The sequence below is a fragment of the Nerophis ophidion genome, linkage group LG08 (genome assembly GCF_033978795.1).
Source record: "Nerophis ophidion isolate RoL-2023_Sa linkage group LG08, RoL_Noph_v1.0, whole genome shotgun sequence".
In the NCBI taxonomy this organism is placed as follows: domain Eukaryota; kingdom Metazoa; phylum Chordata; class Actinopteri; order Syngnathiformes; family Syngnathidae; genus Nerophis; species Nerophis ophidion.
This window is the reverse complement of record NC_084618.1, coordinates 76,377,172-76,400,726: the sequence shown is the minus strand read 5'-3', so window position 1 is coordinate 76,400,726 and position 23,555 is coordinate 76,377,172. Positions and strand designations below refer to the sequence as shown.

Sequence of the window (23,555 nt, the reverse complement as noted above, 5' to 3'; positions counted from 1 at the left end):
AAATAAAATAAAAAAATCTCGTAATGTTCTTGCTTAGTTTGAGTAAAATTACAACTTTTTTCTCATAAAATAAAAAAAAATAATTCCCGTAATGTTCTTGCTTCGTTCAAGTAAAATTTCAACTTTTTTCTCGTGAAGTAAAATAAAAAATCTTGTAATGTTCTTGCTTGGTTTGGGTAAAACTACAACTTTTTTCTCATAAAATAAAATTAAAAATCTCGTAATGTTCTTGCTTAGTTTGAGTAAAATTACAACTTTTTTCTTATAAAATAAAAAATCTCGTACGATTCTTGCTTTGTTCCAGTAAAATTACAACTTTTTTATCATAAATTTTCAAATTTTCTTGACGTTCTTGCTTCATTCTTGTAAAATGTCAACCTTTTTCTCATGTAAAATTACATACTTTTTCTCGTACTGTTTATGCCTTGAGAACTTTTTATTTTAATATTCTTGCTACATGCTCACACAATTCCAACTTTTTCTTATAATGTTCTTGCTCCATTCTTGTGAAATTACAACTTTTTTTCTTGTAATATTTTCGCTTTGAGAACTTTTTTTTCGTATATACTTGCTACATTTTCTTAATATTCCAATTTTTTCTCATAATGTTGATGCTTCATTCTTGTAAAATTACAACTTTTTTCTCCTAAAAGCCCTACTTTTATCACATGAAATTTCTACTTTATTCTCATTTGTTCTTCATTCATTTTGCTGAAATGTTTCCCCCATTTAACAGTCTGCGATCAAGTACAATTCAGAATTTTCTCCCTAAAAATTACATCTTTTTTCAATGTGACTTTTTTATTCAGTTTCTTTTTACATTGCTCTTTTGCTTCGTATTAATATTCCGACTTAATATTCTGACTTCATCCCCAAAGTTGCAACTCGTTTTTTCTTCTAATAATTTGACTTTATTTTCAGAACGTTTTAAAAATTTTCTCCCATAAAGTTTAGACTTTTTTTACTATCATAATTTCAGAGTTTAATAAGTTGTTTGTTTTTCCCATATTTACACTTGCTTGTCGTCAGTGTTTGTTTTTGTTTGTGTGTGATTTATGTGTTAAGTGTTGGCTTTCTCTTCTAAATTGTGTATCATTTATTCCCACCAATTAAGTCTTAACATTATACAACTTTGTCAGATAGTACGATAAGTAAACTTCAAATGGAATTTCAGATCTTAAAATACATGAAAATAATGTGATATAAAACATATATATTTATAAAAGTTTATATATATTTATAAGAATTATAAATATATAGAATATACATGATATACAAACAAATGTCAATGTGTGCTTTGTTGACTAATGTCAGCATTACATCTGTGCCAATGTTTTTTTTCCAGCGCTGGAAAAAAAACACTTTTTTACTGGCTTTGGCTGTGCTTTGTTGTTTTCTTGCTGGCGCTTTGCTTCTGGAACATTCCTGGCCTTTATCTTCAGTCTGACCTACACCCTCGGGACTAGACGCTACGTTTTGTAGTTGGTTGACATTTTGACAAATGTGTGTGTTCTTGTTTGCCTTCTTGCAGCCAGAGAGCAAGATGAAAAGACTGCTTTTCTCCTCTTTGGTGTTGGCACACCAGCGTAAAAGTAACCTGTTAAAAGTGGCTCCCGTTCACGTCAACAAACTCAACCAACCCCTTGTTAGATTACATGGTCTTAAAATACACAGTGACTTCCTGTTCAGCGCAAAGGAAGTTTCAAAATCGAAGCATGACAGTATTAAGCATTTATCATAGTCAAGACATACTGGACAGCAAAGTTAGCGTAGCCGCTGTGTTAGATAAGAGTATAAAATATCCTATGAAAATAGAAGAATGCAGATAAAAACTACCGTAGGTTAAAAATTCTTTTTTTTTTTGGTCTATTTTCTTCATGTCTCTGGCCAAATGTGCAAACTATGGCTAGTTTTAGTTCTGGTTACATCTACTTCAGTCAGCCAGTCCCTAGTGCAGTGGTTCTCAACCTTTTTTCAAGTGTGAACATGTTTTTAATTCAAGTACCCCCTAATCAGAGCAAAGCATTTTTGCTTGAAAAAAAAGATAAAGAAGTAAAATACAGCACTATGTCATCAGTTTCTGGTTTATTAAATTGTATAACAGTGCAAAATATAGCTCAATTGTTGTGGTGTTTCTTGAACTATTTGGAAAAAAAGATACAAAAATAACTAAAAACTTGTTGAAAAATAAACAAGTGATTGAATTATAAATAAAGATTCCTACACATAGAAGTAATCATCAACTTAAAGTGTCCTCTTTGGGGATTGTAATAGAGATCCATTTGGATTCATCAACTTTATTCTAAACATTTCCTCACAAAAAAAGAAATCTTTCAATCAATCAATCAATCAATGTTTACTTATATAGCCCTAAATCACTAGTGTCTCAATCAATATTTATGGAACATGTCCACAAAAAATCTAGTTGTCAACACTGAATATTGCATTGTTGTATTTTTTTCCCCACAGTTTATAAACTTATATTCATATTTAGTTGAAGTATTGTTCAATAGATATATTTATAAAGGATTTTTGAATTGTTGCTATTTTTAGAATATTGAAAAAAAATCTCACGTACCCCTTGGCATACCTTCAAGTACCCCCAGGGGTACTCGTACCCCCATTTGAGAACCACTGCCCTAGTGCGTCGACATAAACGGGTTCCACTGTATTTAATTTCTAGTAGCATCTTGTCGTTAGATGCAAGCTGTTGGGTGTTGCGCAAAATTACAGGTGTCAAACTCAAGGCCCGGGGGCCAAATGTGGCCGGCCACATTATTTTACGTGGCCCGCGAATGGCTGGAAATAATATGCGTTAATAGAATGCTTTATCTTTTCTTACTAAATATATTTATTTTCCTTCTGACATTAAAAATAATGTACTGCATGCATTTGCATATCTTTTCAAATTCAATATTATCAAAATATTATATCATGTACCGTATTTTTAGTTTGGCCAGGGGTGCGACTTATACTCAGGAGCAACTTATGTGTGAAATTATTAACACATTACCATAAAATATCAAATAATATTATTTAGCTTATTCACGTAAGAGACTAGACGTATAAGATTTCATGGGATTTATGGATTAGGAGTGACAGATTGTTTGGTAAACATATAGCATGTTGTATATGTTATAGTTATTTGAATGACTCTTACCATAATATGTTACGTTAACATAGCAGGCACCTTCTCAGTTGGTTATTTATGCCTCATATAACGTACACTTATTCAGCCTGTTGTTCACTATTCTTTATTTTAAAGGCCTACTGAAATGAGATTTTCTTATCCAAACGGGGACAGCAGGTCCATTCTCTGTGTCATACTTGATCATTTCGCGATATTGCCATATTTTTGCTGAAAGGATTTAGTAGAGAACATCGACGATAAAGTTCGCAACTTTTGGTCGCTGATAAAAAAGCCTTGCCTGTACCGGAAGTCGCAGACGATGACGTCACAAGTGTGAGGGCTCCTCACGTCCTCACATTGTTTATAATGGGAGCCTCCAACAAAAAGAGCTATTCGGACCGAGAAAACGACAATTTCACCATTAATTTGAGCAAGGATGAAAGATTCGTGGCTGAGGATATTGATAGCGAAGGACTAGGAAAAAAAAAAGGGCGATTGCATTCTGAGCGATTCAGATGTTTTTAAACACATTTACTCGGATAATTCTGGGAAATCCCTTATCTTTCTATTATGTTGCTAGTGTTTTAGTTTTGTACCGATCCGTTGTGGTGAAGAAGGAGCTGAGCCGGAAGGCAAAGCTCTCAATTTACCAGTCGATCTACGTTCCCATCCTCACCTATGGTCATGAGCGTTGGGTCATGACCGAAAGGATAAGATCACGGGTACAAGCGGCCCAAATGAGTTTGGGTCTCTCCCTTAGAGATAGGGTGAGAAGCTCTGCCATCCGGGAGGAACTCAAAGTAAAGCCGCTGCTCCTCCACATGGAGAGGAGCCAGATGAGGTGGTTCGGGCATCTGGTCAGGATGCCACCCGAACGCCTCCCTAGGGAGGTGTTTAGGGCACGTCCAACCGGTAGGAGGCCACGGGGAAGACCCAGGACACGTTGGGAAGACTATGTCTCCCGGCTGGCCTGGGAACGCCTCGGGATCCCCCGGGAAGAGCTAGACGAAGTGGCTGGGGAGAGGGAAGTCTGGGTTTCCCTGCTTAGGCTGTTGCCCCCGCGACCCGACCTCGGATAAGCGGAAGAAGATGGATGGATGGATTTTAGTGAGTTTAATAGTACCTGATAGTCGGAGGGGTGTGTCCACGGGTGTGTTGACGCCAGTCTCTGAGGGAATTACTCACGGCAGCAGCAGCACGACAGAAGTTCCACAGATCTCCGGTAAGAGGCAACTTTTTACCAGAATTTTCTCACCGAAACCTGCTGGTTGACAAGTGGTCGGGAACCATGTTCGCTCTACCGCTCTGATCCACAGTAAAGCTTCACCTCCGGGAATTTTAAACAAGGAAACACCGTGTGTTTGTGTGGCTAAAGCTTCTCACCTCCATCTTTCTACTTTGACTTCTCCATTATTAATTGAACAAATTGCAAAAGATTCAGCAACACAGATGTCCAGAATACTGTGTAATTGCGCGATGAAAAGAGACGACTTTTAGCCGCTAGTGGCGCTGCGCTAATACGTACCCTCCAACTCGAGACGTCACGTGACATCACACGCGTCATCAGTCTGCGACGCTTTCAACAAGAAACTGCGAGAAATTTAAAATTGCAATTTAGTAAACTAAAAAGGCCGTATTGGCATGTGTTGCAATGTTAATATTTCATCATTGATATATAAACTATCAGACTGCGTGGTCGGTAGTAGTGGCTTTCAGTAGGCCTTTAAATAGCCTTTCAAATGTCTATACTTGGTGTTGGGTTTTATCAAATAAATTTCCCCATTTTCGGCAGGTGCGACTTATACTCCGAAAAATACGCTATTCCTTAAATATTTTTTCTTAAAATAAAGATAAATACTGTACTTAAATATCTGCTTAATTTGTGATTACAAGCGAAGCGAATTATATTTATATAGCGCTTTTCTCAAGCGACTCAAAGCGCTTTTACATAGTGAAACCCAATATCTAAGTTACATTTAAACCAGTGTGGGTGGCACTGGGAGCACGTGGGTAAAGTGTCTTGCCCAAGGACACAACGGCAGTGACTAGGATGGCGGAAGCGGGAATCGAACCTGCAACCCTCAGGTTGCTGGCACGGCCACTCTACCAACCGAGCTATAAAACAAACTATTAATCAAATTGTAGACTTTAAAATTGACAATAGATTTTACGTGTTTTTTTCTATACACAGTAAGACCCTAAAACATTAAAAAACAAAAAAAAAAAAACATTAAAAACAAGATTTTGGTAGTTCTGTTGCTTAAATTTTACCGCTAAAAACAGGGGTATTGTTTTTCCATTTCATTAATTACATTTTTTTTATGTGCTGTAAAAAAAATACTTTTATTCTAAATTAGTGAAGTGAAGTGAATTATATTTATATAGCGCTTTTCTCAAGTGACTCAAAGCGCTTTTACATAGTGACACCCAATATCTAAGTTACATTCAAACCAGTGTGGGTGGCACTGGGAGCAGGTGGGTAAAGTGTCTTGCCCAAGGACACAACGGCAGTAACTAGGATGGCGGAAGCGGGAATCGAACCTGCAACCCTCAGGTTGCTGGCACGGCCACTCTACCAACCGAACTATAAAACAAACTATCAATCAAATTGTAGACTTTAAAATTGACAATACATTTTACGTGTTTTTTTCTATACACAGTAAGACCCTAAAACATTAAAAAACAAACAAAAAAAAAACATTAAAAACAAGATTTTGGTAGTTCTGTTGCTTGAATTTTACCGCTAAAAACAGGGGTATTGTTTTTCCATTTCATTAATTACATTTTTTTTATGTGCTGTAAAAAAAATACTTTTATTCTAAATTAGTGAAGTGAAGTGAATTATATTTATATAGCGCTTTTCTCAAGTGACTCAAAGCGCTTTTACATAGTGACACCCAATATCTAAGTTACATTTAAACCAGTGTGGGTGGCACTGGGAGCAGGTGGGTAAAGTGTCTTGCCCAAGGACACAACGGCAGTAACTAGGATGGCACAAGTGGGAATCGAACCTGCAACCCTCAAGTTGCTGGCACGGCCACTCTACCAACCGAGCTATGCCGCCCCAAATTACTGTTTTTAAAGTAAAATTTTGTTTTTTTTGCAGTTTCTGTAAAAAAAATATATTGTTAATGTATAATATACATACACATGTATATTCATATATTACTCATTGTTAAGAGCAACCATAACTGCGATGTGGCCCTCAATGAAAACGAGTTTGACACCCCTGATCTACGCAAACGCTAGCCTACATTAGTCAGAAAAACGCCAAGCTAACGGCTATACAAGTGTCCTGTTTTCTTTCTTCTCTTGGCAAGAAGGCAACGAAGCACATTTTTCAATATGTTAAAAACACTTACTAAACTTACTTTCCTAAAATCGTTAGCTAGCTACATGCCTCTAAAAAAAAATTGTCAGTGCTAGATTTTTTTGTTGCTTTCGTCTCTCGTGCTTCTTTCATCTGCAAAAAAACAAACTTCCAAGCTTTTATCGCTCTTGTGATTGCTTTAAACCCGGTACGTATGCTTCAACTTCCTTAAACTGCTTATTTAGTTTCATCAACTGCTTCATTTTCTCTTTCCTCATCTGACATTTTTTACACTCAAATCATTCCTTTGAAGCTTTTTCACTCCAAGATTGAATCGTTTGAACACACAGACGAAAGCAGTTAATCTCGCTTAGATTCTAGGGGCAAACTTTGCATTGAAAAAGCATAAAAATAAAGATAGTTTGTACATTGTTTCTAAGGATAATGTAAGTTACAACATTTTCAGCTGAATTGAATAAATACAGTATTTAAAATATACATTTATGAAATACATATTTAGAGAAATATAGTGGTCAAATATCAAGAATAATAGGACATACTCGTATTGAACCTAGCTATTATTAATTTAAAGGTCAGATCATTTATTTAGTATAATTAATACAATGATTTTATCTGCAGCACATTACAAAACTCATAAATTCAGTCTGTGGGCGAAAATGTGGAAATTGTTTACCGTTTTCATTAATTTATGTTTTAACTATAATACTAATTGAAGTCTTATTCAATAATTACAATTTTATTTTTCACATACGTCTGTAGTACGTAAATTTTTTATGGTACATTTTAATTGAAATAATGATACGTTGCGTGAAAACCAACAACGAACCCCAAAAAATTAATTGTATTGTAATTTATGAAAACAAAGGGTGAGAATAAGTAGTATTCATGTCGCTCCACCAAATAGTCAAACATATACCGTATTTCCTTGAATTGCCGCCGGGGGCGCTATATCATTTAAAACCTCTTCTCACTCCGGCGCTTACCAAAGGCATGCGGTAAATTTAGGACTGCGCTTATAAATTTGAGTGTGATGTAAGGATACCATCATGAAAAGCACATTTAATAAAAACATTTTTATTATGGTCTTACCTTATAAATGAAGTCCATGCGCAGCTCCTTCTGAGGAAAAGCATCAATAACTTGTTTATAGAAGTCTTCCTTATCTTTCTTCAGTTTTAAAAGTCTCGATGGAGATCTTCCTTTATTACCTCCTGCTTCGATTGAAAGTCCAGTTTAGAAAACGGTTTTATTTTAGATATGTAATGTCTTTAATGTCCTCCGTGTTCTTTGATGTTTGATGTTTCCCTCGTACACACATGTAAGAGGGATGTGTACTATGGCTATGAGTTGTTTTTTTCCCTTGGCTTTAGTCTGCACCGCTGAGACCGATTTTTTTTATTTTATTTTAATCTTTTATTTTTTTCTCCCATACTCCCCCCCCCTTGTTTACCTGTATCGCATATTTTTTGTAAGGGCCGCTGGAAGCCGGCAGACCCGTCAGCGATCCTGTTCTTTCTCCCTGTAATTTTTATTTGATCTTGAATGGGATTGCGCTGAAAATTTTAATTTTCCTGACGGAATAAATAAAGTCGTATCTAATCTAATCTAATCCTCCATTATAAAAGTGCATTTGAGAGGAAAAAATAAACAATCGCTACTCACTCTTGCTGCTTGTTGTCTCCGAGTAGTCGCAAGAAGGATCACTAGCGCCCTCTACCACCAGGAGGCGGGAGTCATTTAATGATTCATATTTGACACACGCAGCTACGGTATATAAATAAAACATAGCTGCTTACTGTTCTCTTTAGCATATTCAATAGCTTGGACCTTAAATCATACTGAATAGCTCTTAATCTTCTTCCCTTTATGCAATTTCAAATGATTGAAATCAGCCTCCTCCATTTTGAAAATGATGACAGGGGAAGTGTCACTCGTGACGTGACGAGTTTGACCCAGCGGAAATTGTAGACATATGCTAATTATTTGGCGAACCGAGTTTGACCCGGCGTTAATCCTGAGCCGGCGGTAATGCTAACCATGCGCTAATTATTTTGCGAAACGAGTTTGAACCGAGTTTGAACCGAATGAGAATCAGCACCTCCAAGTCCGAGTCCATGGTTCTTGCCCGGAAAAGGGTGGAGTGCCATCTCCGGGTTGGGGAGGAGACCCTGCCCCAAGTGGAGGAGTTCAAGTACCTAGGAGTCTTGTTCACGAGTGAGGGAAGAGTGGATCGTGAGATCGACAGGCGGATCGGTGCGGCGTCTTCAGTAATGCGGACGTTGTATCGATCCGTTGTGGTGAAGAAGGAGCTGAGCCGGAAGGCAAAGCTCTCAATTTACCGGTCGATCTACGTTCCCATCCTCACCTATGGTCATGAGCTTTGGGTCATGACCGAAAGGATAAGATCACGGGTACAAGCGGCCGAAATGAGTTTCCTCCGCCGGGTGGCGGGTCTCTCCCTTAGAGATAGGGTGAGAAGCTCTGCCATCCGGGAGGAACTCAAAGTAAAGCCGCTGCTCCGCCACATCGAGAGGAGCCAGATGAGGTGGTTCGGGCATCTGGTCAGGATGCCACCCGAACGCCTCCCTAGGGATGTGTTTAGGGCACGTTCAGCTGGTAGGAGGCCACGGGGAAGACCCAGGACACGTTGGGAAGACTATGTCTCCCGGCTGGCCTGGGAACGCCTCGGGATCCCCCGGGAAGAGCTAGACGAAGTGGCTGGAAATAGGGAAGTCTGGGCTTCCCTGCTTAGGCTACTGCCCCCGCGACCCGACCTCGGATAAGCGGAAGATGATGGATGGATGGATGGAGTTTGAACCGGCAGTAATTCTAGGCAGGCGCAAACTATATACCCGGCGGCAATTCAAGGAAATACAGTATTTCTTTATTCCACATCCATAAATCTTACTTCATTTGATTTTAAACTGCTGAAAGTGTTTCCAAAGTGAAATATGCTTTAGAGTATTACTGCTAGAAAATACGAAGGACAAATGAAAGTGTGGACGATGTCATCGCTAATGCTCCCTAATGCTCAGTGAAAACATGGCCGACCAATCATCCGAACATTGCTTGTCATGTCCACCTCATCACATGACCTCTGCAATAATCCATGTGCTCGCCACTGACCTCTGACCTCGCACTTCCTGTCCAGACACATCGTGGTGTGCGGCCACATCACGCTGGAGAGCGTGTCCAATTTCCTCAAAGACTTCCTACACAAGGACAGGGATGATGTCAATGTAGAAATAGTTTTTCTCCATAAGTAAGCAGCAGCAGACAAAGATTATTGTTCTTATTTCAAGCTGCAACTTTCAAGTCTTTCCTTCCGCATATTGCAGTATTTCCCCTAATCTTGAGCTGGAAGCCTTGTTCAAGCGCCACTTCACCCAGGTGGAGTTCTACCAAGGGTCCGTCCTCAACCCGCACGACTTGGCCAGGGTGAAAGTAAGACGCTCGCCGTCAACGATGAGGTGTTGATGAAGTATTAACACCATGTTGGTTTTGTCCAGATTGAATCGGCAGACGCCTGCCTGATCTTGGCTAACAAATACTGTGCTGACCCCGACGCAGAGGACGCCTCCAACATCATGAGGTTTGTCCCTCCTGCTGCTCCAACTGTCATGTGTTCATATTCATCCACTCGCCAAATGTTTCACTTTTTAAAAGCCACCAAGGGGAAAATAAAATTAAACACCATTCTTTTTACAAGCAAACTAACACAAGTTGTCATCTTTAATAACATTTGGTCACGAAAATGTGTATGTATCGAATGCTGATGCACCAATATTGAAATGTTTTTATCTCTATATGCAAGTGTTGAGGTTTTGAAATGTTACTATGTCAGTATCGAAATATTGATGTCAGTATTGCATTGTATATCAATATCGAAATGTTGATGTGTCAATATTGCATTGTATATCAAAATATTGATGTGTCAGTATTGCATTGTATATCGATATCGAAATATTGATGTGTCAATATTGCATTGTATATCAAAATATTGATGTGTCAATATTGCATTGTATATCGATATCGAAATATTGATGTGTCAATATTGCATTGTATATCGATATCAAAATATTGATGTGTCAATATTGCATTGTATATCAAAATATTGATGTGTCAGTATTGCATTGTATATCGATATCAAAATATTGATGTGTCAATATTGCATTGTATATCGATATCGAAATATTGATGTGTCAATATTGCATTGTATATCGATATCAAAATATTGATGTGTCAATATTGCATTGTATATCAAAATATTGATGTGTCAGTATTGCATTGTATATCGATATCGAAATATTGATGTGTCAATATTGCATTGTATATCAAAATATTGATGTGTCAATATTGCATTGTATATCGATATCGAAATATTGATGTGTCAATATTGCATTGTATATCGATATCAAAATATTGATGTGTCAATATTGCATTGTATATCAAAATATTGATGTCAGTATTGCATTGTATATCGATATCAAAATATTGATGTGTCAATATTGCATTGTATATCAAAATATTGATGTGTCAATATTGCATTGTATATCGATATCGAAATATTGATGTGTCAATATTGCATTGTATATCGATATCAAAATATTGATGTGTCAATATTGCATTGTATATCGAAATATTGATGTGTCAGTATTGCATTGTGTATCAATATCGAAATATTGATGTGTCAATATTGCATTGTATATTGAAATATTGATGTGTCGGTATTGCATTGTATATCGATATCGAAATGTTGTGTCAATATTAAAATGTTGCCATATCAATATTGAAATATCTCTACATCGATATCAAAATGTCAATTTATCGATGTCAAAACGTTGACATATTAATATCAAAATGTTGCTGTATCAATATCGATATGTTTCCATATCGATATCAAAACTTTGACATATCGATAATGAAATGTTTCTATACCAATATCAAAATTTCAATGTATCGATAACAAAACTTTGACATATTTATATAAAAATGTTGACGAATCAATAATATGTTTCTATATCGATATCAAAATGTCAATGTATCGATATCAAAACGTTGACGTATTGATATAAAAATGTTGACAAATCAATAATGAAATGTTTCTATATCGATATCAAAATGTCAATGTATCGATATCAAAACGTTGACGTATGGATGGATGGAACTTATCAATAATGAAATGTTTCTATATCTATATCAAAAATGTCAATGTATCGATATCAAAATGTTGACGTCCATCCATCCATTTTCTACCGCTTATTCCCTTTCGGGGTCGCGGGGGGCGCTGGCGCCTATCTCAGCTACAATCGGGCGGAAGGCGGGGTACACCCTGGACAAGTCGCCACCTCATCGCAGGGCCAACACAGATAGACAGACAACATTCACACTCACATTCACACACTAGGGCCCATTTAGTGTTGCCAATCAACCTATCCCCAGGTGCATGTCTTTGGAAGTGGGAGGAAGCCGGAGTACCCGGAGGGAACCCACGCATTCACGGGGAGAACATGCAAACTCCACACAGAAAGATCCCGAGCCTGGATTTGAACCCAGGACTGCAGGAACTTCGTATTGTGAGGCAGACGCACTAACCCCTCTGCCACCGTGAAGCCCAAAATGTTGACTAATCAATAATAAAATATTTCTATATCGATATCAAAATGTCATTGTATCAATCAATCAATCAATCAATCAATGTTTACTTATATAGCCCTAAATCACTAGTGTCTCAAAGGGCTGCACAAACCACTACGACATCCTCGGTAGGCCCACATAAGGGCAAGGAAAACTCACACCCAGTGGGACGTCGGTGACAATGATGACTATGAGAACCTTGGAGAGGAGGAAAGCAATGGATGTCGAGCGGGTCTAACATGATACTGTGAAAGTTCAATCCATAATGGATCCAACACGGTCGCAAGAGTCCAGTCCAAAGCGGATCCAACACAGCAGCGAGAGTCCCGTTCACAGTGGAGCCAGCAGGAAACCATCCCAAGCGGAGGCGGATCAGCAGCGCAGAGATGTCCCCAGCCGATACACAGGCAAGCAGTACATGGCCACCGGATCGGACCGGACCCCCTCCACAAGAAAAAGAAAAGAAACGGCAGATCAACTGGTCTAAAAGGAGTCTATTTAAAGGCTAGAGTATACAAATGAGTTTTAAGGTGAGACTTAAATGCTTCTACTGAGGTGGCATCTCGAACTGGAGGGCATTCCAGAGTACTGGAGCCCGAAATGAAAAAGCTCTATAGCCCGCAGACTTTTTTTGGGCTTTGGGAATCACTAATAAGCCGGAGTCCTTTGAACGCAGATTTCTTGCCGGGACATACGGTACAATACAATCGGCAAGATAGGATGGAGCTAGACCGTGTAGTATTTTATACGTAAGTAGTAAAACCTTAAAGTCACATCTTAAGTGCACAGGAAGCCAGTGCAGGTGAGCCAGTACAGGTATATATGTATGTATATATGTATATAAAGGTATATACAGTACAGGTATATATGTATGTATATATGTATATAAAGGTATATACAGTACAGGCGTAATGTGATCAAACTTTCTTGTTCTTGTCAAAAGTCTAGCAGCCGCATTTTGTACCAACTGTAATCTTTTAATGCTAGACATGTTGAAGAAATGTCAAAATGTTGATGTGTTAATATTGAAATTGTCCTTCATCGATATCAAAATGCCAATGTATCGAAATCAAAACGTTGACATATTAATATCAAAATGTTCATGTATCTTTATTGAAATGTTTTATATTGATATCAAAATGTCAATTAATGATATCAAAACATTGACGTATTGAAATTAAAATGTTGACTTATCAATATTGAAATGTTTCTATATCAAAAAGCCTTCCATAGGTTTTGTTAGTTTCTGATTGGTCAGAGTTGATACAATATATTGAAGTGAAGTGACGTGAATTATATTTATATAGCGCTTTTCTCTAGTGACTCAAAGCGCTTTTACATAGTGAAACCCAATACCTACGTTACATTTAAACCAGTGGGTGGCACTGCTATATTCTGATATTAATATTTGTTGACAGTTGTCAAGGTAAAACAAAAACTAATCACTATATTAACAATTAAATATGTAATTATAATAAATCTCAGCATGTATTAATATGACATGTTGAGTACCTTTATAAAACAACTAAACAAAATATTTAGAATAATAAAACAACAAAATAATAAAAGTAATACAGATAAAAATGAATGATTATGATAGCATGGCATTATTTTACAGACAATGAAGGTGTTGACATTGTGGTTTTTGGCCCATCAGGGTGATCTCCATCAAAAACTACCACCCAAAGATCCGCATCATCACTCAGATGCTGCAGTATCACAACAAGGTCAAGTCTGATATATTCCTGTGTGCTACTGCCATGATGGTCCGCTTCACATGTCTGACTTCCTGCACTCAGGCTCACCTGTTGAACATCCCCAGCTGGGCCTGGAAGGAGGGCGACGACGCCATCTGCCTGGCCGAGCTCAAGCTGGGCTTCATCGCCCAGAGCTGCCTGGCTCAGGGTCTGTCCACCATGTTGGCCAACCTCTTCTCCATGAGGTCCTTCATCAAGGTACACCTGCTGGCACTCGCTGCTCCTCTGCGCCCTCTTCACGGTTCTTTGACCTGCAGATCGAGGAGGACACGTGGCAGAAGTATTACCTGGAGGGCGTGGCCAACGAGATGTACACAGAGTACCTGTCCAGTGCCTTCGTGGGCATGTCTTTCCCCGTTATCTGCGAGTGAGTAGGCAGTGATACTCATCAGTGGCTGTGCACTCAGCTGACGCAAGTCTTCTTCTTCTTCAGACTTTGCTACGTCAAGCTGAAGCTGCTGCTGATAGCCATCGAGTACAAGTCCGACCAGAGGGAGAGCAGGTAGATGATCACTCACAGTGGGGCAAAAAAGTATTTAGTCAGCCAGCGATTGTGCAAGTTCTCCCACTTAAAATGATGACAGAGGTCTGTAATTTTCATCATAGGTACACTTCAACTGTGAGAGACAGAATGTGAAAAAAAAATCCAGGAATTAAAATTGTAGGAATTTTAAAGAATTTATTTGTAAATTATGGTGTAAAATAAGTATTTGTTTAACCATTCAAAGCTCTCACTGATGGAAGGAGGTTTTGACTCAAAATCTCACGATACATGGCCCCATTCATTCTTTCCTTAACACGGATCAATCGTCCTGTCCCCTTAGCAGAAAAACAGCCCCAAAGCATGATGTTTCCACCCCCATGCTTCACAGTAGGTATGGTGTTCTTGGGATGCAACTCAGTATTCTTCTTCCTCCAAACACGACGAGTTGAGTTGATACCAAAAAGTTCTATTTTGGTTTCATCTGACCACATGACATTCTCCCAATCCTCTGCTGTATCATCCATGTATCCATTTTGGTATAAACTCAACTCGTCGTGTTTGGAGGAAGAAGAATACTGAGTTGCATCCCAAGAACACCATACCTACTGTGAAGCATGGGGGTGGAAACATCATGCTTTGGGGCTGTTTTTCTGCTAAGGGGACAGGACGATTGATCCGTGTTAAGGAAAGAATGAATGGGGCCATGTATCGTGAGATTTTGAGCCAAAACCTCCTTCCATCAGTGAGAGCTTTGAATGGTTGACCAAATACTTATTTTCCAGCATAGTTTACAAATAAATTCTTTAAAATTCCTACAATGTGAATTCCTGGATTTTTTTTTCACATTCTGTCTCTCACAGTTGAAGTGTACCTATGATGAAAATTACAGACCTTTGTCATCATTTTAAGTGGGAGAACTTGCACAATCGGTGGCTGACTAAATACTTTTTTGCCCCACTGTATTTGTATTTGATGATGGCAAAAGTCTGAGTCCTTGTCAATTTGACTTTTTATGGACCAAATACTGTCATGTTTCACATTTAGGAGGCCGAGGTTACATTTAGTCAAAACAGGTAGACTCAAACGCCTGATTGATAATTGATTGATGTGCCTTTCTGGCAGCACGCTCATCAACCCTGGCAACCACGTTAAAATGCAAGAGGGGACGCTGGGCTTCTTCATTGCCAGCGATGCCAAAGAAGTCAAAAGGTAACAAACTGTATATGAATAGTCAATAATAGATATGGCGCACGCTGAGTATTGTTTGTTTACCTCCAAAGGGCGTTGTTTTACTGCAAAGCCTGCCACGATGATGTCACAGACCCCAAACGGATCAAGAAATGTGGATGCAAGAAGTGTAAGTTAGCATTATTTATACATAACATAATAGTCTGAATTTGGATCTGACTATGCTGCCTTGACTACTTGTCTTGTAATATACCATATCGCCATTAGAGGTCACCTAAGTCACAGTAGGCGTGGTATTCTAGGGATGCAACTTCTATTTGAAGACTAAAGCACATCTACCATAAATCATGGGATACAATATACTGTATGTATGCACAGTATATATATATATATATATATATATATATATATATATATATATATATATATATATATATATATGTGTATATATGTATATGTACATGTGTGTATATGTATATTTATATACATATATATATATATATGCAACACCCTATGAAAAATATTCAACAAGAACAACATTAAATTGAGCTACAGCTGTATGAATAACATGCAACAAATCATTTCAAACCACAACAAAGCAATTGCAAAAGGACTGCCCACCCCCAGACTAAACGACTCTGAAACCAATAATGAATGTAACTGTCGCAAGAAACCTGATTGCCCTCTCAACGGAAGGTGCTTACAGACATCAGTCGTTTACCAAAGGTAATACGCAAGGACATTAACACATCCGACACGTACGTAGGATTAACCGAAGGAGCGTTCAAAACAAGATGGAATAATCACAACGCCTCCTTTAGAAACCAGACTTTGCAGAATTCTACAGAACTCAGCAAACACATTTGGAACCTCAAAGACAATAATGTTGAATATTCAATAACATGGCAAATTCTTGCATCCAGCACACCTTACAACAGTGGTAATAAAAGATGCAACCTATGCTTAAAAGAGAAACTGTTTATTATATATCATCCAGATCTATCATCTCTCAACAAGCGCAGTGAAATCATTTCAACATGCCGCCATAGACGGAAACACCTCCTAGGTAACACATGAGCCAATCACCACACCCTACGCCTGCTTGTACCCACCCACTCTGTGCCCTATATAAACCATTGTATGTGAATGCTTCCATTAAAATCTCCTGATGATTGAGGGAACCCCTCATGAAACAGTTCTGTAGAGATGAAGTAGTCTTGTGATTTTTTTCCCACACCTACATATATATATATATATATATATATATATATATATATATATTCCCACACCTACATATATGTATTTATATATGTATATTTATATACATATATACATATACACACATATATACATGTGTGTGTGGGAAAAAATGGTTTCGAATACGAATCGCGATTCTCACGTTGTGCGATTCAGAATCGATTCTCTTTTTTTTTTTAAATCGATTTATTTATTTTTATCAATCCAACAAAACAATACACAGCAATACCATAACAATGCAATCCAATTCCAAAACCAAACCTGACCCAGAACTGCAATAAACAGAGCAATTGAGAGGAGACACAAACACGACACAGAACAAACCAAAAGTAGTGAAACAAAAATTAATATTATCAACAAAAGTATCAATATTAGTTATAATTTCAGCATAGCAGCGATTAAAAATCCCTCTCTGACATTATCATTAGACATTTATAAAAATAGAAAAAAAAGAACAATAGTGTCACAGTGGCTTACACTTGCATCGCATCTCATAAGCTTGACAACACACTGTGTCCAATATTTTCACAAAGATAAAATAAGTCATATTTTTGGTTCGTTTAATAGTTAAAACAAATTTACATTATTGCAATCAGTTGATAAAACATTGTCCTTTACAATTATAAAAGCTTTTTACAAAAACGTACTACTCTGCTAGCATGTCAGCAGACTGGGGTAGATCCTGCTGAAATCCTATGTATTGAATGAATACAGAATCCATTTAAATCGGGAAAAATTTGTTTTTGAATTGAGAATCGTGTTGAAATGAGAAAAACGATTTTGAATCGAATCGTGACCCCAAGTATCGATAGTGAATCGAATCGTGGGACACCAAAAGATCCGCAGCCCTCATATATATATATATATATATATATATATATATATATATATATATATATATATATATATATATATATATATATATATATATATATATATATGTACATATGTACATATGTATATATATATATATATATACATATGTATATATACATATATATATATGTGTATGTATATATATATATATATATATATATATATATATATATACGTATATATATATACCCCCTATACGTGTTTGTAGTGTAACAATTTTTCTCCAAGAATACCATTTTAATTGTATTACTTATTATTGCATGAAGCATTTTTTTCATTTTTTCTGAATTAATTTTCTTGGTGGACATACAAGACGGTTTGGACAAGAAGTATTTGACTTTAAATTAACAATAAAATACTTTTTTTTTTTTTTTGCATTATTTATCTTAGAAGACCTATAAACCAGTTTGGATAAGAAGTATTTGACATTAAAATAATAATATTATTTTATTTAAAAAAAATGTTTGTAGCGTTCATTTTCTTAATAAACATACAATGCAGTTTGGATAAGAAGTATTTGTCATTAAAATAACATTTTTTATTTAATATTTTTTTTGCATTAATTTTCTTGGTGGACATACAAACCAGTTTGGCAAGGAAGTATTTGACATTAAAATAATAATACAATAATTATATTTCATAATTTATTTCAGCATTACTTTTCTTTGTGGACATATAAAACAGTTTGGATAAGAAATATTTTACATTAAAATGATAATGAAATCATTTTATTTCATACATTTTATCAGCATTAATTTTCCTTGTGGACATATAAAACAGTATAGCTAAGAAGTACTTGACATTTTATCATGATATATTGCAGTACATTAATACACATACATAATGTTATGAATAAAATGTCATGCTGACCAACTTAAGCAGCATGGTTGTAATATGCCACATCGCCACTAGAGGTCACTAAAGTTCCAAACATAATTTTTGCATAGTTTGCTGCAGCATTTTTTTTCCTTTAAAGTATATTTATAACAAAAATAATAATGGATCATTTAAATCGTACCCACATTCACACATGGTGGTGGTAAGCTACATTTGTGGCCACAGCTGCCCTGGGGTAGACTGACGGAAGCGTGGCTGCCAAAAAATGTTTTTTTGCAATTAACACATGTGTAATTGTTGTATCAGTAGAATTTTGTTTTATTTCAGCATACAGTACTATGTATTTGTCCTATCTTTCCAGTGTACTTCACTGACTCATAAAGTTAATGAGTTTTTCTGATTTCATACCATGCAATTTGAAGCATAGACTTCTCAGCTTTATTCAAGGAGGATCCCAAAAATATGAATGGGTTTTTGTAGTTATACAAAACCCAAAACCAGTGAAGTTGACACGTGTAAATGGTAAATAAAAACAGAATACACTGATTGGCGAATCCTTTTCAGCCTATATTCAATTGAATAGACTGCAAAGACAAAATACTTAATATTTGCACTGAGAAACTTAAATTAACTTAGAATTTAATGGCAGCAACACATTCCCAAAAAGTTGTCACAGGCATTTTTACCACTGTGTTATTCAGTGATTTCTCCGGATTCTCTGAACCTTTTGATGATAACACGGACCACAGATGGTGAAATCCCTAAATTCCTTGCAATAGCTCTTGAGAAATGTTCCGAACATTTCATGGAAGCTGCTTTTATACCCAATCATGGCACCCGCCTGTTCCCAATTAGCCTGTTCACCTGTGGAATGTTCCAAATAAGTGTTTGAAGACCATTCCTCAAAAGTCTGTCTTTTTTGCCACTTTTGCCTGCTTTTTTTAAACATGTTGCTGGCATCAAATTCCAAATGAGCTAATATTTGCAAAAAATAACGTTTTTCAGTTCGAACGTTAAAGGCCTACTAAAAGTAGAGATTTTCTTATTTAAACGGGGATAGCAGGTCCATTCTATGTGTCATACTTGATCTTTTCGCGATATTGCCATATTTTAGCTGAAAGGATTTAGTAGAGAACATTGACGATAAAGTTCACAACTTTTGGTCGCTAATAAAAAAGCCTTGCCTGTACCGGAAGTAGCAGACGATGTGCGCGTGATGTCACTGGTTGTAGGGTTCCTCACATTGTTTATAATCATACTCTCCAGCAGCAAAAGCAATTCGGACCGAGAAAGCGACGATTTCCGAATTAGTTTGAGCGAGGATGAAAGATTCGTGGATGAGGAAAGTTAGAGTGAAGCACTAAAAAAAAGAAAGGGCGACGGCGACATTGGGAGCGTTTCAGATGTAATTAGACACATTTACTAGGATAATTCTGGAAAATCCCTTATCTGCTTATTGTGTTAATAGTGTTTTAGTGAGATTATAAAGTCATACCTGAAATTCGGATGGCTGCGGTGAACGCTAGTGTCTCTGAGAGAAGCCAAGATCACAGCTGCCTTTTTGAGCTGCAGGATGAGGTCGCATTATCCACTCAAGTAAGAGCCGATGTAATATCATAATTTTCCCATCCAAAAACTTGCTGGTTGATGTCGAGAAACATATTCACTTGACCGCTCCGTGTTAAAGCTTCACAACAAACAAAGAAACACCGGCTGTGTTTCGGTTGCTAAAGACAGCTGCAATACACCGCTTTCCACCAACAGCATTCTTCTTTATAGTCTCCATTATTAATTGAACAAATTGCAAAAGATTCAGCAACACAGATGTTCAAAATACTGTGTAATTATGCGATGAAAAGAGACGACTTTTAGCATTCCGTGACGTTTTCAACAGGATACATCGCGGAAATTTAAAATTGCAATTTAGTAAACAAAACCGGCCGTATTGGCATGTGTTGCAATGTTAATATTTCATCATTGATATATAAACTATCAGACTGTGTGGTGGGTAGTAGTGGCTTTCAGTAGGCCAGGGGTGCCCATTATGTCGATCGCGAGCTACCAGTCGACCGCGGGGGGTGTGTCAGTCGACCTCCAGCCAGGCTTTTAAAAAAAATAGACCTAAAAATGAGTGATCATCAATCTTCACCAAGACGTCACTTAAATGACATTCACGGTACCGGAGGGTCTTGTGAGATGACGCTGGCTGCTGCAAGATCATTATTATGAAAATATGACCGAGAGGAAGGCGAGAAACACTTTTTATTTCAACAGACTCTCGCGCCGTACCTTCCGTCAAAACTCTAAAGGCCGACTGCACATTTCCTATCTTCACAATAAAAGCCCTGCTTCATGCTGCCTGCGCTAACTAAATACAGAGTCTCGGAAAGCTGGCGTGCACAAGTGATCCCTCAGAAAGCTGGCGTGCACATCACTTGTGCACGCCAGCTTTCCGGGACTCTTATTTTGTTAGCGCAGGCAGCATGAAGCAGGGCTTTTATTGTGAAGATAGGAAATGTGCAGTCGGCCTTTAAAGTTTTGACGGAAGGGACGGCGCGAAAGTCTGTTGAAATAAAAAGTGTTTCTCGCCTTCCTCTCTGTCATTTTTTCATAATAATGAACTGGCAGCAGCCAGCGTCATCTCACAAGACCCTCGGGTGCCGTGAATGTCAATCAAGCAAGCTACGGAATTTGCCGCCAATGTTTTTCTTGTAAAGTGTATGGAAGCTGGATGAATTAGATGCCAAAAACCAACCACTTTCATGTGGTATTGTACAGAAAGGACAACTTTTTTTCTCCTCCATTTGAAAATGTGGGCGTTATCATCATTACTGTCTGATTCCAATCAATGCAAGTCATCAGAATCAGGTAATACACCAACTTATATTCTTGTCTTCGTGAAAGAAAGACATATATATGTGTTACACATGCTTGTATTATCATTAAACACATTTAACTTGTTTACAAAAATGTCTCTTTCATAAATAAATAAATATAAATGATATATATAAATGATTTATATTTATTTATTTATGAAAGAGACATTTTTGTAAACAAGTTAAGTGTTTAATGATAATACAAGCATATAAATGATATATATAAATGAGGGCTTCACGGTGGCAGAGGGGTTAGTGCGTCTGCCTCACAATACGAAGTTCCTGCAATCCTGGGTTCAAATCCAGGCTCGGGATCTTTCTGTGTGGAGTTTGCATGTTCTCCCCGGGTACTCTGGCTTCCTCCCACTTCCAAAGACATGCACCTGGGGATAGGTTGATTGGCAACACTAAATTGGCCCTAGTGTGTGAATGTGAGTGTGAATGTTGTCTGTCTATCTGTGTTGGCTCTGTGATGAGGTGGCGACTTGTCCAGGGTGTACCCCGCCTTCCGCCCGATTGAAGCTGAGATAGGCGCCAGCGACCCCAAAAGGGAATAAGCGGTAGAAAAATGGATGGATGGATATAAATGAGGTAGATCCCCTCGAGTTGGTCAATTGAAAAGTAGCTCGCCTGCAGAAAAAGTGTGGGCACCCCTGCAGTAGGCCTTTAAGTCAATCAATCAATCAATGTTTATTTATATAGCCCCAAATCACAAATGTCTCAAAGGACTGCACAAATCATTACGACTACAACATCCTCGGAAGAACCCACAAAAGGGCAAGGAAAACTCACACCCAGTGGGCAGGGAGAATTCACATCCAGTGGGACGCCAGTGACAATGCTGACTATGAGAAACCTTGGAGAGGACCTCAGATGTGGGCAACCCCCCCCCTCTAGGGGACCGAAAGCAATGGATGTCGAGCGGGTCTAACATGATACTGTGAAAGTTCAATCCATAGTGGCTCCAACACAGCAGCGAGAGTCCCGTCCACAGGAAACCATCTCAAGCGGATCAGCAGCGTAGAGATATCCCCAACTGATACAGGCGAGCGGTCCATCCTGGGTCTCGACTCTGGACAGCCAGTACTTCATCCATGGTCATCGGACCGGACCCCATCCACAAGGGAGGGGGGGACATAGGAGAAAGAAAAGAAGCGGCAGATCAACTGGTCTAAAAAGGAGGTCTATTTAAAGGCTAGAGTATACAGATGAGTTTTAAGGTGAGACTTAAATGCTTCTACTGAGGTAGCATCTCGAACTGTTACCGGGAGGGCATTCCAGAGTACTGGAGCCCGAACGGAAAACGCTCTATAGCCCGCAGACTTTTTTTGAGCTCTAGGAATCACTAATAAGCCGGAGTCTTTTGAACGCAGATTTCAGTATCTTGTCTTGGCAGTCTATTCAATTGAATATAAGTTGAGAAGGATTTGCGAATCATTGTATCCTGTTTTTATTTACCATTTACACAACGTGCCAACTCCTCTGGTTTTGGGGTTTGTATATTATCCCTTTTTCCAAAAACTACAAAAAAAGACTAATCTGCATATAAAATAGGTTTAATTCTTAAATGCTGAACGCCATACTTGTGTGTCCATGTCCATGGCGTGCTGAAAACAACTCGGTTGTGTTGTATTGTCTTATTATTTGAGGTGAATGTGTCGGTTGTATTCGGGAATGATACGACTATTGTGATACGCAGTGAAGGAAAGCGAGTTCTCAACCGCCAGAAGGCGTGTCCCCCGTTCAGCTGATGTGTATGCACAGGGCATCAACAATGTGTCTGCATGCACGGACAATTTGCGGCAAAACCTCGTCGACTGTCATCCGTTTTTAGCAAAAAGCCCGATGATGGCGTGCGCGCCGCTTCTCAGGGCGTTCGCGAGCTTAAAGCCGCAGCGTGGCTTATAGCAGCTGTCGACAGGAGGCGGGAGGTGCGGGGAGCGAGGCCCTTATGCGGCCTGACGTGGAAATTATGTTTGCATTTTCATTTTTTGGAGCGCTACCGGTTGTCATGAAACTCGGGCTGACAGTTCCTAACCACCAGGCAGCCAGTGCGCCCCTCCCTCCTCCTCTTTGGTTGGCGGGACAGATGCTAGCCTGTTAAGTCGTGTGAGTCTGCTGGCGCCCGGCGATTGCAGGCGACAGATGCCAGGACCGGCGCGGTCGCTGTTTGAACACTGCT

General features: G+C 38.2%; 1 protein-coding gene across 5 annotated transcripts in view; it reads left to right on the top strand.

Annotated features, from left to right (window-relative positions):
• Window positions 1-23,555, top strand: part of LOC133558396 (calcium-activated potassium channel subunit alpha-1a-like) — a 236,139-nt gene that overhangs the window by 129,380 nt on the left and 83,204 nt on the right. For all 5 annotated transcript variants that reach the window (XM_061909755.1, XM_061909756.1, XM_061909759.1 and 2 more), the window contains 9 exons: window positions 9,613-9,723; window positions 9,800-9,905; window positions 9,971-10,053; window positions 13,756-13,825; window positions 13,898-14,053; window positions 14,113-14,222; window positions 14,289-14,357; window positions 15,462-15,548; window positions 15,620-15,696. In XM_061909755.1, coding sequence (XP_061765739.1) covers window positions 9,613-9,723; window positions 9,800-9,905; window positions 9,971-10,053; window positions 13,756-13,825; window positions 13,898-14,053; window positions 14,113-14,222; window positions 14,289-14,357; window positions 15,462-15,548; window positions 15,620-15,696 — 869 coding nt within the window. The remainder of the gene's footprint in view (window positions 1-9,612; window positions 9,724-9,799; window positions 9,906-9,970; window positions 10,054-13,755; window positions 13,826-13,897; window positions 14,054-14,112; window positions 14,223-14,288; window positions 14,358-15,461; window positions 15,549-15,619; window positions 15,697-23,555) is intronic.